Source organism: Euwallacea fornicatus, chromosome 34 (assembly GCF_040115645.1).
Source record: "Euwallacea fornicatus isolate EFF26 chromosome 34, ASM4011564v1, whole genome shotgun sequence".
Lineage (NCBI taxonomy): Eukaryota > Metazoa > Arthropoda > Insecta > Coleoptera > Curculionidae > Euwallacea > Euwallacea fornicatus.
The window spans coordinates 2,527,906-2,551,822 of NC_089574.1; the positions used below are offsets into that span (position 1 = coordinate 2,527,906).

General features: G+C 35.2%; 5 protein-coding genes and 1 long non-coding RNA gene across 12 annotated transcripts; 2 read left to right on the top strand and 4 right to left on the bottom strand.

Moving 5' to 3' along the window:
• Window positions 1–968: 968 nt before the first annotated feature.
• LOC136348593 (uncharacterized) lies at window positions 969–3,379 on the bottom strand. The gene is made up of 6 exons (XM_066299532.1): window positions 3,251–3,379; window positions 2,797–3,131; window positions 2,578–2,743; window positions 2,358–2,498; window positions 1,408–1,570; window positions 969–1,196 (listed from the first exon to the last, which is right to left on the bottom strand). The coding sequence occupies exons 2-6, from the start codon at window positions 3,049–3,051 to the stop codon at window positions 1,151–1,153; spliced, it is 771 nt and encodes a 256-aa protein (XP_066155629.1). The 5' UTR covers window positions 3,052–3,131; window positions 3,251–3,379; the 3' UTR covers window positions 969–1,150.
• LOC136348591 (uncharacterized) lies at window positions 3,126–6,686 on the bottom strand. 4 transcript variants are annotated; one of them, XM_066299528.1, is made up of 6 exons: window positions 6,591–6,681; window positions 5,988–6,044; window positions 5,762–5,932; window positions 5,245–5,705; window positions 4,188–4,966; window positions 3,126–4,126 (listed from the first exon to the last, which is right to left on the bottom strand). In XM_066299528.1, the coding sequence occupies exons 3-6, from the start codon at window positions 5,785–5,787 to the stop codon at window positions 3,362–3,364; spliced, it is 2,031 nt and encodes a 676-aa protein (XP_066155625.1). In that variant the 5' UTR covers window positions 5,788–5,932; window positions 5,988–6,044; window positions 6,591–6,681; the 3' UTR covers window positions 3,126–3,361. The 4 variants fall into 4 exon arrangements, with proteins under 4 accessions (XP_066155625.1, XP_066155624.1, XP_066155626.1 ...); XM_066299527.1 differs by having other exon boundaries at window positions 5,988–6,264; window positions 6,591–6,676; XM_066299529.1 differs by lacking the exon at window positions 6,591–6,681 and having other exon boundaries at window positions 5,245–5,703; window positions 5,850–5,932; window positions 5,988–6,561.
• LOC136348594 (uncharacterized) lies at window positions 6,031–8,409 on the top strand. 3 transcript variants are annotated; one of them, XM_066299535.1, is made up of 4 exons: window positions 6,031–6,062; window positions 7,023–7,113; window positions 7,775–8,050; window positions 8,111–8,409. In XM_066299535.1, the coding sequence occupies exons 2-4, from the start codon at window positions 7,047–7,049 to the stop codon at window positions 8,320–8,322; spliced, it is 555 nt and encodes a 184-aa protein (XP_066155632.1). In that variant the 5' UTR covers window positions 6,031–6,062; window positions 7,023–7,046; the 3' UTR covers window positions 8,323–8,409. The 3 variants fall into 3 exon arrangements, with proteins under 3 accessions (XP_066155632.1, XP_066155631.1, XP_066155630.1); XM_066299534.1 differs by lacking the exon at window positions 6,031–6,062 and adding an exon at window positions 6,725–6,853; XM_066299533.1 differs by lacking the exon at window positions 6,031–6,062 and having other exon boundaries at window positions 6,839–7,113.
• A 1,240-nt stretch (window positions 8,410–9,649) lies between these two features.
• On the bottom strand, window positions 9,650–9,996 carry LOC136348598 (uncharacterized). The gene is made up of 2 exons (XR_010733687.1): window positions 9,916–9,996; window positions 9,650–9,856 (listed from the first exon to the last, which is right to left on the bottom strand). It is a non-coding gene; the product is annotated as an uncharacterized lncRNA (long non-coding RNA).
• A 1,891-nt stretch (window positions 9,997–11,887) lies between these two features.
• LOC136348597 (uncharacterized) lies at window positions 11,888–12,789 on the top strand. The gene is made up of 3 exons (XM_066299538.1): window positions 11,888–12,037; window positions 12,094–12,335; window positions 12,521–12,789. The coding sequence occupies exons 1-3, from the start codon at window positions 12,029–12,031 to the stop codon at window positions 12,633–12,635; spliced, it is 366 nt and encodes a 121-aa protein (XP_066155635.1). The 5' UTR covers window positions 11,888–12,028; the 3' UTR covers window positions 12,636–12,789.
• Window positions 12,730–15,066, bottom strand: LOC136348596 (uncharacterized). 2 transcript variants are annotated; one of them, XR_010733686.1, is made up of 3 exons: window positions 14,249–14,495; window positions 13,153–13,257; window positions 12,730–13,103 (listed from the first exon to the last, which is right to left on the bottom strand). XR_010733686.1 is itself a non-coding variant. In XM_066299536.1 (3 exons), exons 1-3 carry the CDS (start codon window positions 14,785–14,787, stop codon window positions 12,807–12,809), a joined length of 435 nt encoding a protein of 144 aa, XP_066155633.1. In that variant the 5' UTR covers window positions 14,788–15,066; the 3' UTR covers window positions 12,730–12,806. The 2 variants fall into 2 exon arrangements, 1 of the variants encoding a protein (XP_066155633.1); XM_066299536.1 differs by lacking the exon at window positions 14,249–14,495 and adding an exon at window positions 14,755–15,066.
• Window positions 15,067–23,917: the final 8,851 nt, after the last annotated feature.

Consider the following 23,917-nt stretch of genomic DNA (forward strand, 5'->3'; position numbering starts at 1 on the left):
GCTTAAATGGTTGCTGTTAAAACAGCAACCATAATTCTTACGAATGAACCAATGCCCCTATGAGGTCAGCAATTTCACGATCCAGTTAAGTAATGTCATTAGTCTATACAGTGCGACTTTAAACTGCCTTCCTTTTTAACTTCTTAATAAATAATTAGTTTCAAAAAATTTAAAAGCAACATTAAACGGGACAAAAAACATTATCCTTTGACGTTTCTTTATTTTTGTAAATGTTGCTTATCAAACCAGTGGCGCAAAATGCCTGATTAAAAAAATACAACATGGGTCAAATGACACCTCATATTAAAGGTTTTTTAAAATTACATGCAATATGTTGCGATTGAAAATCTGTCGATTAGTTTTTGAGAAAAACACCTATAAATTTAGTAAAAAACGCAATTCACATCCAGTTAAATGGTACGTAAATAATGAAAACATTTGTTTGTTGATAGGAAATTGCTTTGTTATCGATTTTGTGCTCACAAACAGTTTTTAGTAAAAAAAGAATAAGTAAATAAATAAAAATGATCATTAAAGTAGGTAACTAGCACGTTTATCTGGAAGTTCCCCCTTGGACGCAAACTTTTTCGTCCATTGGTCCAATGGTCAAATTTGAATTAGACGAAATCAAAGAAAATTAATTTTACCTAAATAAAGGTCATATTCAAACTTATGATCCGCATTGCCAGAAAACTTTATTTTACTTATTTACACATTATTCAAGTCGCTCTTGATCCTGAAGCAAATCTACATGAGAATTTTCCTCAAATGTACATTTCTTTCATACATATAGACTTTACCACATGAACTTTATTATAGGAAAAAGTATTTTCCAGTTTTACTCTTACAATATTATTAGTATTATTCGAATTTTATTTAAAAAAGACTCGGGCGTAACTGTGTAATTACGAGGAAGTTTTTTTATTAGTGTCTTTTTGGACTGATTTTTTTGGATAAAAAAAAGTAGGTGGCATTTGAAGAGGTGTTATCTTAAGTAAACATTCGTACTACTCTATTTCGTGATCAGGATTCAAATATTGGTTAGTATTTTCGTGTGCTAGAGATCCTCGACAAACTTGACCATCATGTAATCTATTTTTCAAGCCACTTCTCCAAATCACTAATATAATCACCAATAGCGTCACGAAGGCTAAACCGGCTCCGACATTGAGTTTGAATAGAGTCGTATTTCTATACTGAAAAATAAAATATTAATATGGAAGTTGATGGAACGAAGACTTAGAAGAAGCGGACATAGCATTGCCCCCTCCCCCCTTTTTTGGCAAATAAGACAGTGCTCCTTGGCTCCAGGACCCAGTTTCTGAACCCTGGAGGACCAATTAATTTTTTACGTAAATTTCTTCTAGGTCAATGCCCATTTACAGTAATAAATATACAGTGGAATACCACAATTTTAAATTTAACAGCATGCGAAGACAAACAGAGGCGTCGACTGGGGAGTTGTAGTTTATATACAATGTTGACCCAGGATCGGGCTGATATTTTCCTTCGGGGCACATCTTGCAGAATGAGTGGATGCTCCCGCTGTACGTGTTTCTGGGACACACAACTGAAATGAAAGAACAACAAGAATTATATGAGGATCTTAAAAATCGATACGTTTTTAAAATGTATATGGTCTGATAATATCCGGTTTAATTGAGTTTTTCGAGTTTGGGATAAAGAAATGTGGTTTTTAAACCTATAATGCTGCGTAGAGAATGACGGGAGAATTTGGGGAGAATAATAAGTTTTGAAGCTGTGCCAAGGTCTCCCAATAATGTAAAACCAATACACTCCATTAAACGAATTAATATTGTTATATATATTCAGTATCGGCCTTATGAGTGGTGGGCCAGATTGAGCAACGACCCGTGGCGCCAAACTAGGAAGGGCGGCGGATTTTTCTGGTCAGCGGTTATTCTTAGAGGTACGGGGGGGTGATTAAAAATTTTTTCCAAGGTGCCAAATTTATTAAGGCCCGCCCTGTGTATATTAGGATTCGTTAAAGTATAAAAATCAATATCCTGCATTGATTATTCTCATCCATCATATTTCTTGATTAGATGGTGAATATAACCTATTCCTTTCATATCACACAGGATACATTATATTAGTTATTTGCCTAGTAATTATTGGAAGTAATATCTTACCTCACACTAATTGTGTACGATAAAGCATCCTACAATATTCCCACATCTTCAAACTCAAAGAATAGTTGTTTGGATTTATTCTCCGTTATGACTTCGATTGAAGGATTTATTCCTTCAACGCCTCTTTTTGAGGGATGATATAAGTATAATATTACTTAAATTAATTAATAATATTACTTTTCCGATTAAGGAGGAAAAACTTACCGCACATTCTTTCTTTTTTGATAGCTTCCAATCCGTAACAAGCAATACATATCATTATAATTTCTGGGACCTTAGTAACTACCGTAGTTCCATAATTAGTTCTATGGTATGGTGTAAGCATTATTTCAAGTTCAGGCAAAGCTAAAATGAATTCCAAATATTCGAATTGTTTTATCTTCACTAACCGTTAAAATTGATTGAGTGCCAGACATATTTCTACCTTCTTTATTGATATTTTCTAAAATGTTTTTTGCAACGGCTTCGTCTGAGCCCTTCATCAATTCATCAGATGCGACTACTAAATCGCTAGATAAGTCATCATCATTGGTGAAGCTATTAGCTGCATTGATAGATGATGCAGCATTCACTATAACATCGCGAGATACCTGGATGAAATTCAAACATCCAGTTATGTTTTTTTTTTGGAAAAATATCTAACCTCATCTCCAGCAACATAATTTTCTCCATCATCGTTATCCTGATTATTGGTATCTTTGCTATTGGTGAAAAGTTCATGATAATCTTCGTCGCTATTGGTAGTGATTTGGGTCAAAAATGATTTTTCAGTTGTTAACAGTTCATCCTCTATGTTGAACAATTTTGCCTTTTTAAACGGTATTATTTTTCTGGAAATTATTTTCTTCGCTTCCAGCAAATTTTGTCTTGTGGATAAAGTAGTATGTTGTTCTACCATCTGTGGCACCAATTTCGAGGCGTCGAGAGTATAATCCAGTAGCCTGAATTCTAACTTTGGATAATCTTTAGGTTGGGTAACTAGGCATAGAGAGACAATTAACCGTTGAAAAGGAAAAGGCAGAATGAAAGAAAGAGGAAGGGTGAAGATTGTTTGTACAAATTGGAGAATGAACTTTTTCCCATGTTTTTGTACTCACCATAATTTGAATCTTTACTTTTACTTTTCCAACCTTCATCACAGGCTACTGATATATTATTCCTATAATCAGCGTTTGCTAAGTTTCTTCTCAAAATACGAATGCTTTGATTTACTGTAAATTTTGATAACTCGTTCCAAAAAAATGTTTTGCGCTGCTTGGTACTTCTCTATTCTTTCTTTTGATTGTTTTTGAACTGGATAAACCCTTATTTTTAGTTTCATTCCAAATCCTCGTCTTTATGATCGCACTAATTACATCATCATACTGCTTGACATTATCTTCAGGTCCGGACTGCTTTTTCTTGTTACCCTTATTATTCGACCCGTTACTACTTTTTTTCTTGAATTGCTGTTTCCTCATTCCGGCTACTTCATTAAAAATGCTCTGAATTTCCTGGACCATTTTCAGGTCTTTTTGAAGTTTGTTGAGTTTTTTCTTCATTTCTGGACTGAGCTCTATTTGTGTCACATGATTCCTGTCACTCACGAATATAGAAGAGTTTGGCAAATTATATGTGGTTGATAATTGAGGGGCCACAGATTGAATATCATTTTTTGCAGAAACACCAACTTTAATAGAATCGGCACCAACATCATACAAAGATTCTGTAATTTCTTCAGGTTTCTCTGAGCGTTTACTTGATTTGTTCATTTTGATCTCTGCTTCATACGTTGGGGAGGGAACTATGAGGCCCCAGAAGTTGCTTTTAGTATACGATGAATTACCAGTATTCGCGATATCAGAGGTAGTCTTCTCATCTGGTGGTGCTGGTGAATTTGGTGCCAGACTTGTGGTATTCGCTGTTGGAACGGGTGGCATTCGCTGATTCGCATCACTTGGTATATACGTTTTTGTGGTGGCCTGCAATAAATTCTTACCCACCCAATATTCATGAGTGGTACTGCAAGATAGTATATTAATCAGGTGTGGTTACCTCAAACCTCGTCATTTTTTGCTGTCGCTGCATAATCTCCACCAAAATTTTCCTAAATTTAGGATCATTGATTTTCGAGTTAAAATCAGTTTTAAGTTTTTGTGGATCCTGTTGAACTGATGGCGTCATATCTGGAGGTTGTGTATTTGTCCGAATTTCTTGATAAGATTGATCAAGGCTGGACAAAGTACCATTAGATAGACTTCTTGGATATGTCCCGTTTGGAAGGACTTCCGTACGAGAAAATTGTACATTAAGAGGGAATGGTTCACTTGCAGTGATGCGATTTCCCGGATTGCAGCTTGAAATTTTCTTGAGCAGAGACTTTTCTTCAGAGAATATGATGTCTTTAATATTAGTTGCTACCGGTCGCCTTTCAACTGGACTGATAGTTCCGAAATATAAGGGCGTGGAAATTAGTGTTTTATTGGACGTCCAATTTCTAGATGTATGTTTTGCCATATTAGTTATTTGCATGTGTTCGGTTGCATTGATGTTTCTATAATCGCGTCTATTTTTCCTGTTTATTTTTAATTTCTTGCGCTTGGATCCTCGACCTTTCAAATATTCTAACTGTCGTTTCTTTCGCTGCAAATAGCTCTTACGATATTGTTGAATTTTAGGATTGTCCAAGCTGCACTTGAGAGCCTCAAGTTTGGAACCATTTTTGGGTTGCATCAGTTTGGTCATTAACATGCTTGCTAAGAGGAGGACTGGACATAACGCATCTACTCTTCCATAGTTCTTACATGAACGATGAGCGGGAGTTTTACTATAATCTGATTGTGGGAAAAAATGGGTTTAAAATGTCAAAAGAAAAATATTAAATAAATAATAAAATATAATTAAAAAAATATGGAATCATCTTAAAATAAAATCAAAATTTGATTTTCTCAATAACAAGTTTTTACAGGAGACCATGGCTATCCCACAAAACCTGACCATTTTATTACGCATATCAAGGTAGGTTCATAGGATTTGATACACCCAGAGTTTAATATTTATGAGTTTAAAACATTAACTTCTAAGGTAACGTAATACTTAAAAATGCACTCACCATCATTATATTCTGGAATCTTCCTATTCTTCTGCCCGCCTTTATCGATTTTCACGAGATATGATGGAAGATCGTTAAAGCAATTTTTACTATTCGATGTGTTACACTTCTCCTGCCTGCTCAAGGGTGAAACTACCCGGATAATGTGTGGCTTTAGTTCATCTCTTTCCTCACTTTTACCAACCTTTCGAAACCCTGGTGGCCTCTGCTCTTTTTCTAGATCATGTTTGACACTTAAATTAACATTCTCTATTCCGATGTTATCTTCAAGGGGATAATTTTTATTAGAAGCATTTTTAGACAAATAGTTCTCTTCGCTGTAAGACTGCTTGGGAATATCCCTATATTTTTTTCCAAAAATACCATCGAAGTTGGACACGTTATTGAGAGTGTGGAGAAATTGACGTGGCCGATGGCTGCTACAATGTCCAGATAAAACCAATATTATCATATATTTTACTCTAAAAGTTCAATATTAGGCATGAGTTAGGGCAATTGTCCAATAGGGGGTACTTACAGCAAATTAAAAATATTAAATGGCATCGATATGTATTATGTAGATTATCAATTTTTGAGACATACGTTGAAAGCAATAATCGCCTTACCAGTTATAACTTCAAATTTGAGACGGGTGACAACTTGAGTGGTGTAGCTATTGAAATCAATTGATCCAACCAGCTGGATAGGGCTACAAATTCGTAAAGTGACTAAGGACCAATAGATTCAAATTCTGGCAACTTTACCCTGAGGATGATATCCTCGAAAGCGTTGAAAGAGTAATGGCCAGTTTCGTGGTTTCCCTGGGAGATACATTACAGGTAATGTTCAGGGCTGGCTATATTTGCACGAAAATTTTTACCGGGAATTCAAAAAGTTTTGTCCGATTGCTTCATATTGGAAATATTCAGGCAAAACGTGTTTTTTTTAATATGTTTTAACAATCTCTATTTTAAAAACGAACCATTCGCATACATTTGCTTATTAGGCATTTTCCACTTGAAATGCATTCAGAATTACGCCCTAAACATTTTTACACGTAGTTAGGAAACACCCTGTATATGTATTAAACGTTTCTTTAATAAATCATTTATTATTTAGATTACGTTCGCCAATATAAATATTTCGATAATGTGAACCACACTTGGTTTGAATTAGTTTACATTGTCGAGCGTCTGCTGTATTGAAATAAGCTTAAAGCCCACACATAACAATTATAAATCATAAATTCAGACATACAAAATGTTTGATCATCCAAGCAGCCACGCATTTAACGAACATGCGACGCAAAAAGGGTTGTGCTCATGAAACGTAAAAAATATAATAGATGAACCTTGACACAACATTACCTTCATTTAATGAGTAGTTTCATTCCGTTATCGAAATTGTTTATTATTTGTAGCGTCAGTATGCATGAGCTAAATGTAACCGACATGTGTGTTAGAATGCATCTCGCTAGCAAACTTAACTTATCCCCCGAAGCGTATCACATATCGTCTTGAAAACTCCAAATCAAATATTCCTATCTTATCAGCTTTATCATGCCATCATCGTCATATCATTTCCTAAAAACAAATGTTGATTAGTAACCTGATGCAGATTATTTTACACGGTGAGGTTCGACAAAAGCGTTTACCGGAAACATCGAGACGAACAGGATGTCCTATTCCGATACTGTTTACTTCAATTACTGAAAAGTTATAAAGTAAAACTGTCGTGTTCATACGTAGAATTAAAGCTGTGGGTCTATTTTAGTTTAATTAAGACCAGTGTGTTTTTAGATTAATTTTCGTTAACCTGGAATAATGACTGATAAGGACCCGCTAATAACGATTGATGATTTGCCGCTCACTTTTACTGTTAAATATTTAGGTGAGTTTTTCCACTTCTTTTAAATTCATCTAAAGTCTCATAGCAGCGACTTTAGTCTAGAATTCCTCTCGTTGATTGCATATGTGACAATAAACCATATATTTGTGTTCTTCATATAGATTATTTTTATGAAATTACCAAAAGCTATGTTACAACAAATCTATCATAATTTATAACACCCTTGATTTGTCAACATATTTTCGTCAATTTCGGCGTTAAATAACCAATGCAGTAAATCCGATAACTAACCCGAGCGAGGAGATATGGATCAATGAGTTAAATACGCTTATCGCTTCCGGAACCAAACCGAACAGAAGAAATTAAATAATCATTTTCGAAAACCTTTTTTTTTGAATGTATACAGATTTTTTTCGTTGACAAGAAGCTATTGGCCTCTCTAAATCAAAGATGACGTAAAAATTTTGAGAAATGTAAAAATGTTCTTAGCCGTATCTTAAGGGCAAAACAGGTTTACAACTGGAGATAATCTCGAGCCCACAAAAGCCTTGAACCAAATAGATTAAGGCTGTTTCTTAGCGATCCGAAATAAATTTTCTGCCCTGTATCATCTTGCATACACACCGCTACTGCTCTTTTATAATTCATGATCGATACTCCTATATCTTCACAGTATGTCGTAAACTTCCAGTTTATTTTTTAGGTAATTATCCAGCCAAGGGACTATGGGGTATAAAATTCACTAGAAAACCTGTGGACTATTTAGTTGACCAAGCAAAAAATTTACACCCAGAAATCATTTTACCCATAGTCAATATTTCAATCACCGAAGACGGCTTTACTTTTACGGAAGTAATGGGGAAAGTTCCTGGTCCTTCAAGGAAATTTTCCGTTGAAATCATTTCGTATGGTGTTCAAGATTTAGTGTACACTCGAGTTTTCAGCATGATAATAGTCGTAGATGATACCCTTAAGAGTGGTATGTTTACGTACTATTACTTATACATTTCTTAGCTTGCTAGTTGCATATGCGTTTTAGAATCCCCGTTTATATGCCACAGCTTTCTTTGTGACTCAAAAGTCCAAGCACGAAGAATTACATTTGCGTTAGCAACAGTGTTTCAGCACTACGGAAAGAAGGTCAAACAGCAAACGGAGATATCTGGAATACCCTTAAAGAGATTAGCAATCGATTTGAGAACACCTGAAGAACAGGCTGAAAACGAGATGGAAAGTGAAACGGATGCCTAATCGTAACAAAGGCTTATGAAGTGATGTTTTTTCAAAAAATGTTATAATTATTACATATGATAAGTAGATACTTAAAGATACTGAAAATGTTTTTTAGTGATTGGTCGGTGTTGAAAAAATTTGTTGGATGGTGATGGATACCAAGGATGTATCCATTAATTTTGACTATACAGAGTATTTCATATTAGTATGTAAAAAGTTCAGAGCATGAATCTGTTTTCGTTTCCTGTCTGAAAGACAGGGTGATAATTTTTTTTTACTTTTTCGCTAATAAGGCCGATCCAACATTAAATACTTTTAAGAAAAATATGGGGGCGTAAAATAGTTGTAAAGACATATCTTTTATGGGAAAAACAACGCTGTTAGTTACATCAGTGGTGCTCCTATTCATGTAACTCTGAACATTTTAAAAGGAAAATATAATACACTACTGGCTTATTTAAAAATAAAAATAATTTTATTAGTACTCCATATTTCTATGTGGAAAAAAGTCTTGAATATTTTTATAACGTTAACTATTTTCATGGAATAAAATAAAATTCCAACAATCTGTAATTGAGAAATCGCATAATTCAATCGTATAATACAATAAAAAGTATTCTAGGTATTTTTCAACGAGCGCTCAATAATACATGAAAAAGAGCCGAGGCATGCATTCTTGCACATAAAAGGCATTATAAAACACCCTGTAGAGATTTTATGAAATTCAATTAATGTCTCTTGACTTGATAATGAACATAACTTAAATCACCTAATGGTATTTAGGGTTCATCCAAAATATTTCTATTATTAGCTCCTATTGAATTATTAGCTCCTATATACTAAAAATAAAAATCATTTGACCTCCGGCTAAAAAAATTAATTTAACTCAAAAGTTTTATTAGAACAATAAAAACAAACAAATTTCTCTAATGCCTAATCGCCAATGAAATAATAAATACAGAGCATAGATGTAAATTTAAAATGTACTTATCACACATTTTTTCAAATACAGTAGTAAACCCAATGTTTATCACAATCGCTTATTGAGTTCAGCAGACCTAATAGATAACACGCGCATCTATATTAAATTACAGTTGTATCTGTTTAATGAAAATAAACACCGGGCAAAAAACATTTTGTTCCAGTACTATTCAAGCCACCGTTGGAAAATAGTCCCTATCATTCAGGTAACCTACCCCTGAGGGCCTTTTAAAGCTCCCACCTCTGTAGCCCCCAAATCTGCGCCTGTTGCTGCTCAGTCTAGAAAACCTGAATATAGGGCTGTATAACCAATAGGAACGAGTTTGCCTCTTGGAAATTTTGTGTGGAGGTGCCCATGTAATGCTGTTGCCCCTCGAAGAAAGGTTGAAAAATGTAGATAAGGGTAACAAAACAAAATCTGCTCCTTCTGTGGAGGAGGGTTTTGAAGCGGCTTCTACAGAAACGTATTTTACATTATATGGATCATATACTGTTACTGTTTCTTCATCTTTAAAGAATTTAGGGATGGTGGACAAGCTATTGATCGCAAGAGGAAATATGGCCAGGAAAACTGCCTTAAAAATAAGTAAAAATTAAAATTAATATTTTTGATAAATTTCAGAAACTTACCACAATAGAAGCTGGAAATCTCATTGTTTGTTCTATTCGACAGGTATATCTCTAAACTGTCTGTAAATTCGAGACATCATTACTCTATATATAGAAAAACAGCACAGGATTAGTCATTAAGTGCTAACAAGGATTCTTTTAATATTTATCTCTCCGAATTGAAGATTTGCAGGAAATTGCTGAGGTGTTAATGGGGTTTATCACTGAAGCAAGTGGACAATCTTAACGCCATACATAATCTTTGAATATGCATTCTTATTATTTTCTTTCACAAAATCGGCGTCATTATCTACAAAGTCTACGTACACTTATACAGTAAGTCTGATTGCAAAAATAATCGCAACGGAGTTTATCTCTATTCAGCTCTATGTGGTATAAATATATTATGCATTCAACAATTATTTGCATGCAACTTTTGAATTTGGTCAAGTTATGATTTGATTATTAAATTTGCGTTGATGTCGGAATTATAAGATTTACGGTAAGTATAATTAATATAGTTTCCTTGAGAACTTTACGGAACGTTCAAGTTTAAAAGTCCTATTTTATCGTATTTAGTGAATCTTGAGTTATGAAGAAAAGGCAGTGATGGTGGTAATAAGAAAACAAAGGTCAGACCTTTGGGATTAGGTGATTAGAGGCCCTTTTGGCTTTCTAATCAACCTCTCTTCACTCCGTAAATGTAATTACCTTTTCCCGACATTTCTCTGATTTGAGACACACGTTTCCCATGTTAAATCTCGCACTCGTTCTGGAACATTTCTTTACGAAATCCTAATTGGATGACCAAGAATAAACGTATCATAATTTGTGCTAAAATTGATCTCCCCCTCCCCCCCTCCTCCCGAGGGTTTACCACGGACAACGTAGAAAATTTCTCACCAATTCACACTCGATTACCACGAGCCGTTACGATTTCCGGTACTTTTCCTATGGAGGTGTGTTAACTCTTGATGAGCACCTCATTTGTTATTCCAAATAAATTTATAAATAAATTTAATACATAATATTCTCAGCAAATATTATCGTTGTCAGCCAAGGTAAAGGAAATTTTATCACTAACTCACTGATGTCAAATGTGATGTCAGTCTGCTTTGTAAGTTTGTTGGTTCTTTTGACAAAAGGTCTAAATTTAATTGAAATTGATAAATTTTACGTTAAATTTTAGGCATGACTAATAACCTCATAACAGAGGACACCTCGGAGAGATAACACGTTCCAGTGCATCTAACCGACACCTCCCGAAACCTACGAGGGGTGTTCAGTATCTAAGGATATAATACAACTATCAGGAAATGTTCTTTACTGGATTTTGCAAGTAAAAAAAATATATACATAATATTTTTGCATAACAACGCGACTTCAGCTGGTTACGTTATGGCTCACCATCAGCGTCAACATCCTCCTCAACCCAATGGTATGGTGGCTGATGAAAATCATCTGCAATGTGATGATAGAGATGTTTGTTTACATAGTGTTGGGAACTTGTTCCTTCCTCATCTCTATTATCACCCACCTGGACGACTACTTTTCCAACCAGATATATCAGACAAAGAGGTTTCAATATTCTGATATTAAGTCTTCTGGGGTATAACGAGATGGACTGAAAATTTAAAATTATTCCGTTAAGGGGTTCGATGAAATACCGAAAATTTATAATTGAGAATGTTTAATAAAATTGTCTTTAAGCACCTTTTTCTTTAAGTAGAAATCCACTTAGGTGCTTCGGTAGTTGATGACCATAGGTGATGCCTGGAAATTTTGAGAACTATGAATAATCCAGCTGAATGTTTTCAAGCTTATTAAATGCAGTAGTAATTGCAAAAACTAATAAACAACATATTTCACAAAATTAATCGGTTAATTTGCTCCTAAAACGGATGTAATTTCTCATCTGTCGGGCAAGGTAGTTTTTCAATAACAATTAGCACGAAATACTATTTATAATACATTCATAGGAATTCGTGTGGTTTAACGGACTTAAGAGCGTACTAATGCCAAAGGTAAACTCCGGTACTATAAAACAAATTTGAAAAAGTATGTGAGTTCAGTATGCAAATCAGTGCAGCAAGGTAAAGGCACATAAATAGGGAAAATAACGGAATATAGTAAGATGAATAAGGTAAGTAATTCTTTCTCTTTTATAAATTTTTATTTATTTATTTTTATCATTTTTAGTTAACAATAATAACCCTTCTTCTCTCTGCCGCCGCTCTAGGAATTGCCTTCCCTTTAAACTTCCAATCTCCAGTCCAAATTTCTGATTCTAAATCCAAAGAAACTAACTCTACAGAGACCTCTACAAATACAACCACGCAAAAAGAAGCAGTTTCCACGACGCTAGATACGCCTCATTCAGGCAAAACAGCACTAGTCAAGCTTTTTCATAGGATTCGAAGGGCTTATGAAGGCCGTTCAAAGTAAGCTCTATAACTAAAGCCGAGAAAAGCCGAGATATAACCTCATTTATATAAGTCGTAAAATATTTTTTGCGCATGCCTATCTAATGGTCAGTGGCGTTTGTGAGACACTTTTAGCTTTGAAAAGTCGACTGCACTTAGAAATTTTCCTCCTTTTCTCATAATAAACCGCGATTTTCTTATAGATATATTTATTCGAATGACTACTACAATGAAAGAGACCAAGGAGGGTATAATAGAAAAAAATCAGACGTTGGATATTTAGATAGAGACGACGATTTTCCCACTGTAGTTTGGTGAAAATCTAAAGTATCTCTGCCAAGCCATGAGTAAATTTACCGTCATTCAAAAAGTAACACTTTTTGGGTCGGAAGTACCGAAAACAAATAGCAAATTTTAAATGTTAAATGTATTTTTTAATTTATTATGAGAAAAAATCAATAAGAAAATATAACTATCTTTTTATTCGTATCACCCAAAGTTGAAACCGGCACTGACACTCGAGTTTCCAAACAACGAAACTGCAAATTCCATTACTTTTCTCAAAATTACGATCAAGGTCAAAGTAAAATTGTGAATCGTCGATATTTTCGTGATCAAAGTATCCCTCAGTGCTGTCAGAATGTGAGCATTGTCGTTAATGAGGGCCCAAAGCCTACCCGCCATCTCTCCCTTGAGCTTGAGGTAAGATTGCACCAATCTAAGCACTTCTAAATAAGGAACTTGTTTGTTTACCTGAAGAGAGGTTGTGGAGGATATGCCTGGAATCTGAGAGGAACAATGATTATTAGATAAAGAAGTTTTAATCTAAATTTACCTCAAAATTAATTTCTGTATTGGCCACTTTGGCCTGTCGGCTCCAGTCATCGGATATAGAGTTGGTCTGCCAGCGCTGGGCATTGTTGATAGTGACTACGGCCACCTACGAGCAGAGAAACGAGGTAAATTTATTATTTAGGTTTGAAAAGGTTTGTCTACAAAGTCTACACGATGCAATATAGACTTGCAGCCACACGAACATATTTTAAATACAGTGGATAAGAATTTGATATACCATACATTTTTTAAGTAAATCCAAAGTCAATGACCGATATTAGTTAAAAACTGACAGAAATGGGTAATAGCAATTTTATAATGAATTCCCATTTTAAATATCTATGTTGCAAAAAAAAATTACGCAAAGATTAAAGCGAAGTTTTCCCGATTGCGCACTTTACTATTGGACACCGGTCACGTGTCTTTGTTGTCAGGATTGAAAACCTCACATCGAAGAATAGCTACATCGTAAATCTACCGAAAATCAGGGAAATTCAAGGTATTTCCATCCACTGTAGTATGAGGCAAAATAGATGGAGTATCCAATACTGATACCGTCGAACGTTCAAAGAAAAGCCGTGATGCAGATCATGTATGCATACTGCAGAATATGTTTAGAGGCAACTGAGGTCTTAGTATGGAACTCTACCAATTGATCTTCTGTTAGAGGAACGCACCAACTTAAAGTTCCTCATCGAATCGGGAAGACAGATAGGCGAGAGACCAGGCAAACAACTATCCAGAAATGGCAGACAATAGACACGATTGGCGGACAAAGGTCAGAGATGTAAGCAGTTGATCCCTGACCTAGACTTGTGAAGGTCAAAAACATAAGCATCAGGATTATCATCTAACTCAGGCGCTTGGCGGTAACAGTAGCTTGAAGAGCAACACACATAGAATAAGGAAGACGGGCCCGAATTGTGAATCGTAAAAATCACAAAAGCATCCTAAACATATGTGTAGATAACCTGAGTCCAACGTTCTTCTTTAACAGGATGTTGAAATGCAAAACCGCTGTAATTATACTATTTTGGTGATGGTCAAGGAAAAAGGACGCATGGAACGTACCACACAAAAGGAGCAACAATACTGACCCTATACCTCCTAGAAACAGTTCCGAGTCTCTACAGGCTGCAGGAAAAAAGATACGCGAGATTTTTTAGTGGTTAGACGGCCTGGGGAATCCCACACTATCCGGTCGTCAGATCTCCAGACCAAGTGTCTCCACAAGGTTTCCACCGAGGTGACAAAAGCACTTATCACAAGTTTAAAAATGTTTATTCATGGATGATTACGATTTCAAATCAGAGTGGAAATGAGTTCGATTACAAAAAAAAAACAAATTCGTTTAAGAATGCCTAAAAACTTTCATTACATACGTTAATTGGAATGGTCTCGATGCTATATTTGACGTCTTTAACGGGCCCCCAATGACGCTAATGGGCGCTAATTTGATTTAAACAAAAAGATGAGGTTTCAGATACACAATGAGAAAGTCTAATGATTGTTTGTTTATAGTGCGTTTGGTGACGGAATTAAAGAGCTCCATTGACGTCAATTTGTTTTAAATTGCGAAATTTTGTGAAAAACAAAAACTTACCAGAAGAACAATAATATGGAGAAGCGAATGCATTTTTGTGTGTCACTAATTCGGAGTAGTACTGAGTCCATTTGCAGCTATGCAAAACCTTTTATATTATACCATATTTAATGCGAACAGTACCTTGAGGGATAGTTAATTGCTTTTGTCATTTGCTTGTTTAATCATTGAGAAAATATGCACTTTTCTATATACATTAAGTATACATAATACGGGCAATGACAAGTCATTCTTCTGAGCAATAAACCCAAAATGAATAAGTTCTTATCATTAGCTGATTCCGTTGTTCCCAATTCCAATAGAATAACTGAGAATTTCTCTATCACAGGTAATAAATGACTCATTTCTGGACATTGAGATTAATGTTAATTCATTACTTTCTTAGTTAATGCTTTGGTATTATTGAACTTTGATGATTATATGATTAATGTGAAAAGTTCTTTGGTGAAGTATGTATAAACTGTGAGCGGATATTTTTAAACACTAAATTTCATAGGAGAGTTCTGGATTTTCCTCCGGGCGACAGTCTTGAGGAACTGAAATCAATTTTATAGGTATTTTGTTGAAGACCTCCCTTACAGTTTCAATTTAAAATCCATAGTTGATCTTAACCTTAAGTATTCTTGCAGCAGCTGAAGACAGAAAAGTCTACTGTGAAATGATTCTTACGTCGGAAAAAAATAGAGTACCTCAAAAGAAATTATTATTGAATTAACATACAGAAATCAGTAACTCAATATATAAATTCCTACGATATTTGTCGAAGAGCAAAATACGCAAAACTTTATTTTCCTATAATGACCATGGAAACAGCTTCGAAATCGTACATATCGATATATTCTACTACAACAATCAGTCTTACTTGACAATTATTGACGCATTTTCAAAATTCGCGCATGCTATAAAAATCCTTAGTAAAAATGCAATAAGTATAACTAATTCTTTAATTCAATATTTCTCATATTGTAGAGTATCGGAAAAAAATCGTTTGCGACAACGGATTAGAATTTAATAACAGTACCTTAAAAGAAATTTTAAATATTCATAACATTAAAATTAATTTTCAATTACCATTTTAATTTAATTCCCATTTGAATTTCTAGTGATTTCTCGTCATCGGTTATTTTGAGAGTTTTTTTAATTTTTATTTTGGGTAGTTTGTTTCATTTCTAAAATGAGTAACGGATATTTTTTCTTTATCTAAGAGTTATTGATATTTTTTCGTGTGTGGCGCCATGTATAAACTACGATTTCTTCTCATTCAAATTACAGTTTCCTTCCTTGTTCTACATCCGTCATCTACCGTCCAGGGGAAGAACCTTTTACAGATTTCTTTCCAATTAAATTACAGTTTCCTTACTTGTCCTACAAGCGCCATCTACCGGTCAGGGGCGGAATCTTTTACAGGTTTCTTCCCAGTTAAATTACAGTTTACTTACTTGTTCTACTAGCGCCATCTACCGTCCAGGGACAGAACCTTTTACAGGTTTCTTCCCATTCAAATTACAGTTTCCTTACTTGTTTTACATGCGCCATCTATTGTCCAGGGGTCGAACCTTTTACAGATTTCTTCCCATTCAAAATGCAGTTTCCTTCCAAGTTCTACAGCCGCCATCTACTGTCCAGGGGAAGCACCTTTTACAGACATGTTTCCAATCAAATTACAGTTTCCTTCCTTGTTCTACATACGCCATCTTCTGTCCAGGGCAAGAACCCTTTACAGACATGTTTCCAATCAAATTACAGTTTCCTTCCTTGTTCTACATACGCCATCTTCTGTCCAGGGCAAGAACCCTTTACAAATTTTTTCCAAACAAATTACAGGGTCCCTAATGGTCCTACATGCGCCATCTACCGGTCAGGGGCGGAATCTTTTACAGGTTTCCTCCCAGATAAAACACAGGGTCCTTCCTAGACGTATATGCGCCATCTACCGTCCAGGGGCAGGACCTTTTACAGATTTCTTCACATTCAAAATACAGATTCCCCCCATGCTCTACATGCGCCATCTGCCGCCTAAAGGCGGAATCTTATTGATTTCTTTCCCGCCCAATTATAGTTTTTTTACAACTTGATTTTTCACCCCTTTTTTTTCACTTGCATATCCATAGGCGTAAGAGACACATTTAGGACGGCCTGCGCCCCTACAAAGTCACCCCCATCAACCCAGAAACAGGCATTCGGAAGGATTGATTTGGAAAAAAAACCTATGAACTACACCACTAAACACACTAGAACATATCGAATGACAATTAAGACATTCCTTGTCAACAATCGAACCGCGAAAGTTCGTTTTGTGTTTTCATTAACAGAAAAGTGGGAATTAACTTAAAAATTTAAATTTGAAATAGAAATATAATATCATTTAAAATTGAGAAGCAATAAATAAGAAAAGGTATCATCCCTGTGGATTAAAAGACTATCTACGGAACCAAGAAAGAAGAGGTAAGAAAAAAAAAAAGAAGCCCGTTCCTAGAGGATCTTCCAAAAAGTCCTGTTTTGCAAAGTATAGCCTCCTCTATTCCCGAAATATGAGAACTAAGAATAAAATTTCCCCTCCTTCAAACGCAATCAAAACTTATCGTCGACATTGTCCCAAAGTAGCATTCCTTTCGTAGAGGACCACATTATGTTCATCGACTGTGCCCCTGCAATTGGAAATTACCCAAAACTATTCCTCTGTTTTTAGTACTGAAACTGAAGCGTTCCACCCCGACGAAGCGAAAAGAATTCTACTACCCACCACAGCAAGCAACTATCATCATCCTTCAGAGTCTTCGAGATATAGCATCGGTTGGATCCTCAATTTCTGGGATGTTCGAGAAAGTAGGGCTTTTCCACGGTTCCACGGTCTTCACCAAGGTAGGTACAGTCAACTTTTGTCTGTCATTTTTACTTGCAATTTAGAATAAGTAAAATTGGACTTTCTTGCATTTCAAGTGTGAATGGGGCGCGCCTACCCTTTTGGTGGTTTAAGCCCTAATCATTTGTCAATTTTGGCTCTTTCGAAAGCAACCACTCCTATACTTTCAAAGGTTCTCATATATTTAGCATTTATTTGGAGAAATTTGCTTATTTCATCTTAGGGTATTGTTTTATTAACAATGTGAGAAATGTTTATCGGAAGGGAATATTTATTTTAGCAAAATTACAATACCCTTTGTTTAAATTTCCCTTATAGTAAATCAGTTCATACATTGTATCACCAATGTGTCTTCGAAACCATCCACCAACCTTTTGGTGATAGTTTAATAATTGAAAATTGTAACTTAGCAGCACATTTTAAATAGTGGCATAAAAAATAACAGTCATAGATAAAGAAACAGTGTTAATTAATATACATATAATTAATTATTTTCAGAATTTCATCCAATGGTTTTCTTTAAAAATTGCCATTTAAAGAAATCCATCATAGGTGAATAATAAACACTTAAACATTCCATTCGGGGAATTCTTCCTATGAATCGTCGTTACCTCGCTTGGTATCCGCTGTGGCGGCGACGTTGCCATTTTTGTCTCTCTCCGAAAATTGCAATCATTTTATAATTTTCACCTTCTTTCGTTATAACAAACATTTAATTTTATTTAAACGAGAAGTTTTTGGTATTAGAAAGTTATAATTTGGCATTGGGGAAAGATAGAAAAGATAGATTCCTCAATTTTTTTCGTTTCCCATTTTTTAAAGCGATAAGTGCTTCAAACTCATTACACAGGGATACATACGAATATGATTTTGAAGTAATTAAAACTAAAATTACTTTGTTAATAATTGAAGCTTTATTTAGCACTGGTTTAATGGAATTTGAATTTGTTAATGTAAATTAATCGATTACAGGTAAAAATTATAACAAAAGAAGGTGAATGAGAGAGATGGTACAAAGGGGGTAATGAGGGGATGTTGAAGGGTAATTTGCATTATTCGTTAATGTAAACTGACCCCCCAACATCCACAATGATGAAAATTATTGAGGAAACCCAATAATTTTCAGAAAAGCATTCATTGGAAGAATTCCCTTATTTTTTTGATTTCTTGCACAATCCGGCAACACTGTACGACACCGGGCCCAAAGAGGGCCCGGCAAAGAAACGGACGCAACGCAAAGATACGTGGAGAATAAACCCTCCAGGTACCTTGACGAGGAGTCGGCCTCTCGACCGACCCCTCTTTGGGGGTCTTAACCCAATTGTTAGATCCGGCAGAACAACAACGACCACAAGCCGGAGTCGCCCCCCGGTGAACGGGCAAACGGAGGAATCATCAATGGGGCCAGCACCGATGAGGCCTTCGTTCACGACGCCCCCCGAAGAGGTGCAGCAACAAGTGCCGCTGTCGTTAACTGGTCCAGATCCCGAGGGAAAAGACGGCGAGAGCCACCGAAAACTTTACTAGTCTAAGTTCTAGGATTTTGCGAGGAGACGGTTTTTTACCGGTGGTTCCATCTGCGGCCACGGTAGGAATCGAACGGTACCGAAGGGCCATCTCAGAGGGAGCTGCTGCTGATCGTCACAAGTCGGAAAGTCAGCGAAAGGGAAGGTCCCAGACGGCAATTCGTTGCAATTCAATTCGACGCAATCGTCGGGAACCACCCGTTCTATCCTCACAACGTAACGAACAAAGGATTAATTCCTTGTTCTTGAATCAAAAACGGATCAATCCACTTATTTCAAGAGGAACGATCCAGATTCAAACGTTTAGAGGGAATAAAGATGACAAAAACGTCGTCGACAGAACGGGGGGTTCAAAATGGGATGGGGGGCAAAATGGGGGCCGAGACGGAGGATCGGAAAAAGGGCGTCAAGGTACATCAGGTAAGAACCCAAAATAAAACTAACAGAGCAGAGAAGAGGAAAATTTGGTTCAGGTTAGCAGCAGCAGCAGCAGCAGCAGCAAGGGGGCACACCATTGGAAAGTGGCTCGATATGGTTATCGAGGCTGCAGGTAGTGAGGGTGTCACCTACACACGGTAGGGGGCGACTCGCTAAAATAGGTAAAACGTAGGGTTCACAGGGCGCAGCACCTCAAATCCTGGGAACCTAGAAAGAAGATTGGCACCACCAACTTCAAGTTTAAGGTTCTCGAAGAACCTTAACGAGCAAGCAAGTGGCACAGGGAAATTTTGGACAAAAATTTCCACATTTGCCTAAATTCGCTCCTCATCAATCGATTCACACATCTAGCTTTTACAAAAGACACACTTTGATACATTTTCAGTAGGTAGGTAGGTTTAGCTCGACCAGAACTTTGACTCGAAAGAGTCTGAGTGACTAAAGAAGAGGCAGGATGTCATCGTTTGCCCCCTTTAGCAAACACGTCACAAGGAACACGTTTTATACACGGGTTCACTTTGACAAGACAAAGGGGGGCCAGGGACACATCGAAGTTTCATAGGCATCGACTCTTTCAGCAGGAACAGGGAGTTGGTATTTGTTAATAATTTTTTAGTAACTTTTTTTTAGCAGCTGAAATGGCATTTGGTAAATTCGTAAGGTACATTTGGCGTGAGCAAGGTAAAAAGGAGCAGAGAGCAGAACTTGTCGGAGAAGAAAATATCCTAGGTAAGCACAGAAATTTGATTTTAATTTGAATATCGAGTGCTTATTTCCAACAAGGTACGAGTAAAAAATTATTATTATGGTACAGCAGTAGGGTCTCTGTACAGGGAACTAATTTAGAAAGGGCCTCATCAATCGTTGTTAGAATGCAGTCAGAAAAAATTCAAAATACAACAGTTATACAAAGTGTGTATTACATTAATAACTGATTTTTTTTTATTGAAAAAGTAGGCATTCATCCATTTTAACAATAAAACATCTTCAAATTTAGTTATATAGTTTTTTTTTTAATTTTATAGGGAAAGTAAGAAGCTGTAAAATATAGACAAATAAAAGGAATTATTTTTTTTAACTTCAAGTTTTTATAGATATTATTTTTTCTTTAAACAAATTATAACATGTAGGATATTTCCTTTTATTTCTTACACAGCTATTTTAACAAAAACCATTATTTACAACAAGTAGATAGTTTCTACTCAAATATAGTAGAGTTCAATGTAGAGAGAATTTTTACTTGTATATTATTATTGTTTTGGTAAACATATACACATTCATACACTGACTCATTTGTTTCAGAGTTAGTCCGTAAAAAGTTTATCAAAGGTACGATTCAGCATGGATTTTAAAAAAATTATAGAGCTCAACAAAGTGCACATTTTCATAAAAAATGGCCCGGTCAATGTAAAATTTAAGGCCTACTGTGACAGTTTTCAAGATCAAAATTTTAATAAATCGTCAATATGACTTGTTAAAATTTTGCTTCTAGAAACTGTCCCAGTAGGCCTTAAATTTTACATCCACCAGGCCATTTTCGATGAAAATGTGTAGTTTATACAGCTCTATAATTTAAAAAAAATCGGGGCTAAACCGCACAATTAATAAAACTAATGCAAATTAGGGGACATGTTTAAATGAATATTTTTTCATAAAATATGAGAAAATATGTGAAGGAACCTTCTCTTAAAATTAATGATCTCACTTAACTTGCACCCAACATGTATATATTTTTAAATACTCGAATACAGTGTATTTCCTAAAGGTAAGGAAAATGTTTTATACGAAATTTATTAAAATTTACAGCTACAGTTTCTCACTGGATTATTTAAAATGAATTAATTTTAAAATTTCCTAAAACTCTTGAAGAATAAAATACTTAAAATTACTCAAAGAACAATCCAACCCCTAACTACTAATTCACCTATTATTATGTAGGAAACACACTGTAAATACACACATTTGATTCTGGAGGTGAGATCACCTACACTATTACCAAAACGTCCATTCAAAAAATAATTTTAATTCTCTTCTTCATTCCTTTAAATATTTGCATCGTTTGCATCGAAGTACCAAACACCCTGTAGATTTACAGTACATTTACAATTTGTATTAAGAAATAATTCCAATACTTCACTTTTTTTTTTTTGTTTTGTAAATGCACAATTGTTGATACAAGCCTTTTTAGGTTAACCAAAGGATATAAAAAAATGAGGAGGAGGAGGAGAAGGAGGAGAATACGACGGCAGCAGCAGCACAAAGACAAAAAACAACAGCAACGTAGCAACGTAGCTTCGAGACTCTGCAGTGGATAAGGAGGATTTAAACAAGAACAGAAAGAAGATTTTCTCACAGCCGATTCACGTCACCTACAGAGAAGAAATATCATAGGTACAAGATCGTTCACGCCATTTGACAATAAGTTTTCAGTCATTTCAAAACTCATCTCATTTGGAAATCGAAGAATCGATTCAATTTCGAATAACAAAACATAACATTTTGTAAAAACGTAACTTTAATACATTAATCTCTTTAACGTTCAAGTTAGCTAAGTAGCTAATAACGAAATTAAATTGAGATTTTTTGAAATTTTCGTATTTCGATTACAACACATTCGGTAGAAGAGGATCTGGTATGGCGTGAACGATCCTGTATTTTATTTCGTATTTAAGTTTAGATTAAGCATTTTTCGGGGTAGTCATCATTCGAGTTAGCAACAAACTTTTAAAGAACGGATCGGGTGAATAATCCTCTCTCACACAAGGGGTGAGTCTTAAGTAGGAGTTTTCTTTTTCTTTTTCTTTTCTTAATACGAATCTTCAGGTTAAATTTATCAGAAATCCGAAATATCAAAAACAACTCAAAACGACTTCTTTACGACTCCAAAACAATCATTCCGTTCCATACTTTTTAGACAAGATATTTTAACTAATACAAGTTTAGAGTATTTTTATGACACGTCGTGTTTTTGTCTTTTCTTTTTGTTACATTCACGTTATAAGAACTGACAAGCAGGAACCCTGTATCATTTTCTTAAAAAAAACTCAAACTTGACGAATTATCGAAACAGTTCTTGTACTTTTTAATTGGTTTTTCAAATTTGAAACAAACGAAACACTTCACAAACTCGCTTTAAAAATATATATTTTTTTAAATTAAAAATTGGGTTTTTGAACCATACGAAACAGCAAGACAAATAAGACAACTTTTACACTTACTAAATATAACTAGAAGAGAATAAAAAACAGGAATGAATATGTCCCATGTAGAACTTAAGATTTATATAATAATAACAGCAACAACAATAACAATTAAAAATCACAGTCAGTATTTTAGAACGAGCAGGATATTCGGGTGGTTTTTGAGATTTCTCTTAACTTTTCGAAGTCGACATCGCGACACAAATCGAAAACTCCCACTTAAGACGTATTTCGCATATACACGGTGTAGTGACTGGTATTAGTTGGCGAACTGGTATTAGTTGGCGAACCTCGGCTAACCGGAGATAGTCGAAAAGTGACTTTTGCAACAATAACTCGGGCGTTTCTTAGCATATTTTAACGAAATTTTGCAGTGACGTATAGCTCGATCAGGCTAACATTTAACATTCGCCAAGGTTCGGGAAACGTAAAAAATAGGAGCCAAAGCACACGTTTTCCTCGTAACTTTTTCTTTTCTAATTTTTTCGATCGTTCGGCTAACAATTCATTCGGTCCTCGATTTATTTGAATTTCTTCATCGTCATAATAATTTAGATTCGCAAGTTACTTTACAAGTTACCTTAGAAAATATGTCAGTTTAAGATACCTTCTCTAACAGAACCAGAACGATTTCATTTTTTTTTATATTCAAGTCGAGAACGTAGTTTCAAAATATACATATACACACACATATTTGCCGGGTTACTATTACATTTATCAGGTTATTATTAATTTGCCAGGTCACTATTATATTTTTCGGGTTTTTCTTTTAATTTTTTTCACGAAACGGTTTAAAGCTACTCATACTGAAGGGTACTAGTAGCAAGGACGAGACTATTAGTTCTCACTTTTATATAATTCACGTAAACAAACGTCCTTCTATTTTTGTAATTTATTATTTTTTATTTTTTCCTTTTTAATTGAAAGCTATACGTCACTGCAAGGTTTCATTAGGGTAAATTCAGTAATTCAAAAGACATTCGAATAATACCGTCGATTACACGATTCGAAAAGAAACGACTAAGACACTTTAAGCAGCAATCCACCAATGGGTATTAGTAGTGTTAAGTCAACAATCTAGATTTTTAGAACAATCGCAACGAAAAAACCCATCACTCCTCCTTTCTTTCTTTTTT

Coding starts and splice junctions, on each gene's coding strand:
- LOC136348593 (XM_066299532.1), bottom strand. CDS start 3,051: ATGGTAGAACAACATACTACTTTATCCACAAGACAAAATTTGCTGGAA. Junction 2,744..2,796: donor ATTATGTTGCTGGAGATGAG/GTTAGATATTTT, acceptor AATTTCATCCAG/GTATCTCGCGATGTTATAGT. Junction 2,499..2,577: donor AGAAAATATCAATAAAGAAG/GTAGAAATATGT, acceptor AATTCATTTTAG/CTTTGCCTGAACTTGAAATA.
- LOC136348596 (XM_066299536.1), bottom strand. CDS start 14,787: ATGCATTCGCTTCTCCATATTATTGTTCTTCTG. Junction 13,258..14,754: donor TCCATATTATTGTTCTTCTG/GTAAGTTTTTGT, acceptor CTCTGCTCGTAG/GTGGCCGTAGTCACTATCAA. Junction 13,104..13,152: donor ATACAGAAATTAATTTTGAG/GTAAATTTAGAT, acceptor TGTTCCTCTCAG/ATTCCAGGCATATCCTCCAC.
- LOC136348591 (XM_066299528.1), bottom strand. CDS start 5,787: ATGCCATTTAATATTTTTAATTTGCT. Junction 5,706..5,761: donor TTTAATATTTTTAATTTGCT/GTAAGTACCCCC, acceptor TTGAACTTTTAG/AGTAAAATATATGATAATAT. Junction 4,127..4,187: donor AAAAAATGACGAGGTTTGAG/GTAACCACACCT, acceptor TGGGTGGGTAAG/AATTTATTGCAGGCCACCAC.
- LOC136348597 (XM_066299538.1), top strand. Junction 12,336..12,520: donor GCTTATGAAGGCCGTTCAAA/GTAAGCTCTATA, acceptor ATTTTCTTATAG/ATATATTTATTCGAATGACT.
- LOC136348594 (XM_066299535.1), top strand. CDS start 7,047: ATGACTGATAAGGACCCGCTAATAACGATTGATGATTTGCCGCTCACT. Junction 7,114..7,774: donor TTTTACTGTTAAATATTTAG/GTGAGTTTTTCC, acceptor TTTATTTTTTAG/GTAATTATCCAGCCAAGGGA. Junction 8,051..8,110: donor AGATGATACCCTTAAGAGTG/GTATGTTTACGT, acceptor TATGCGTTTTAG/AATCCCCGTTTATATGCCAC.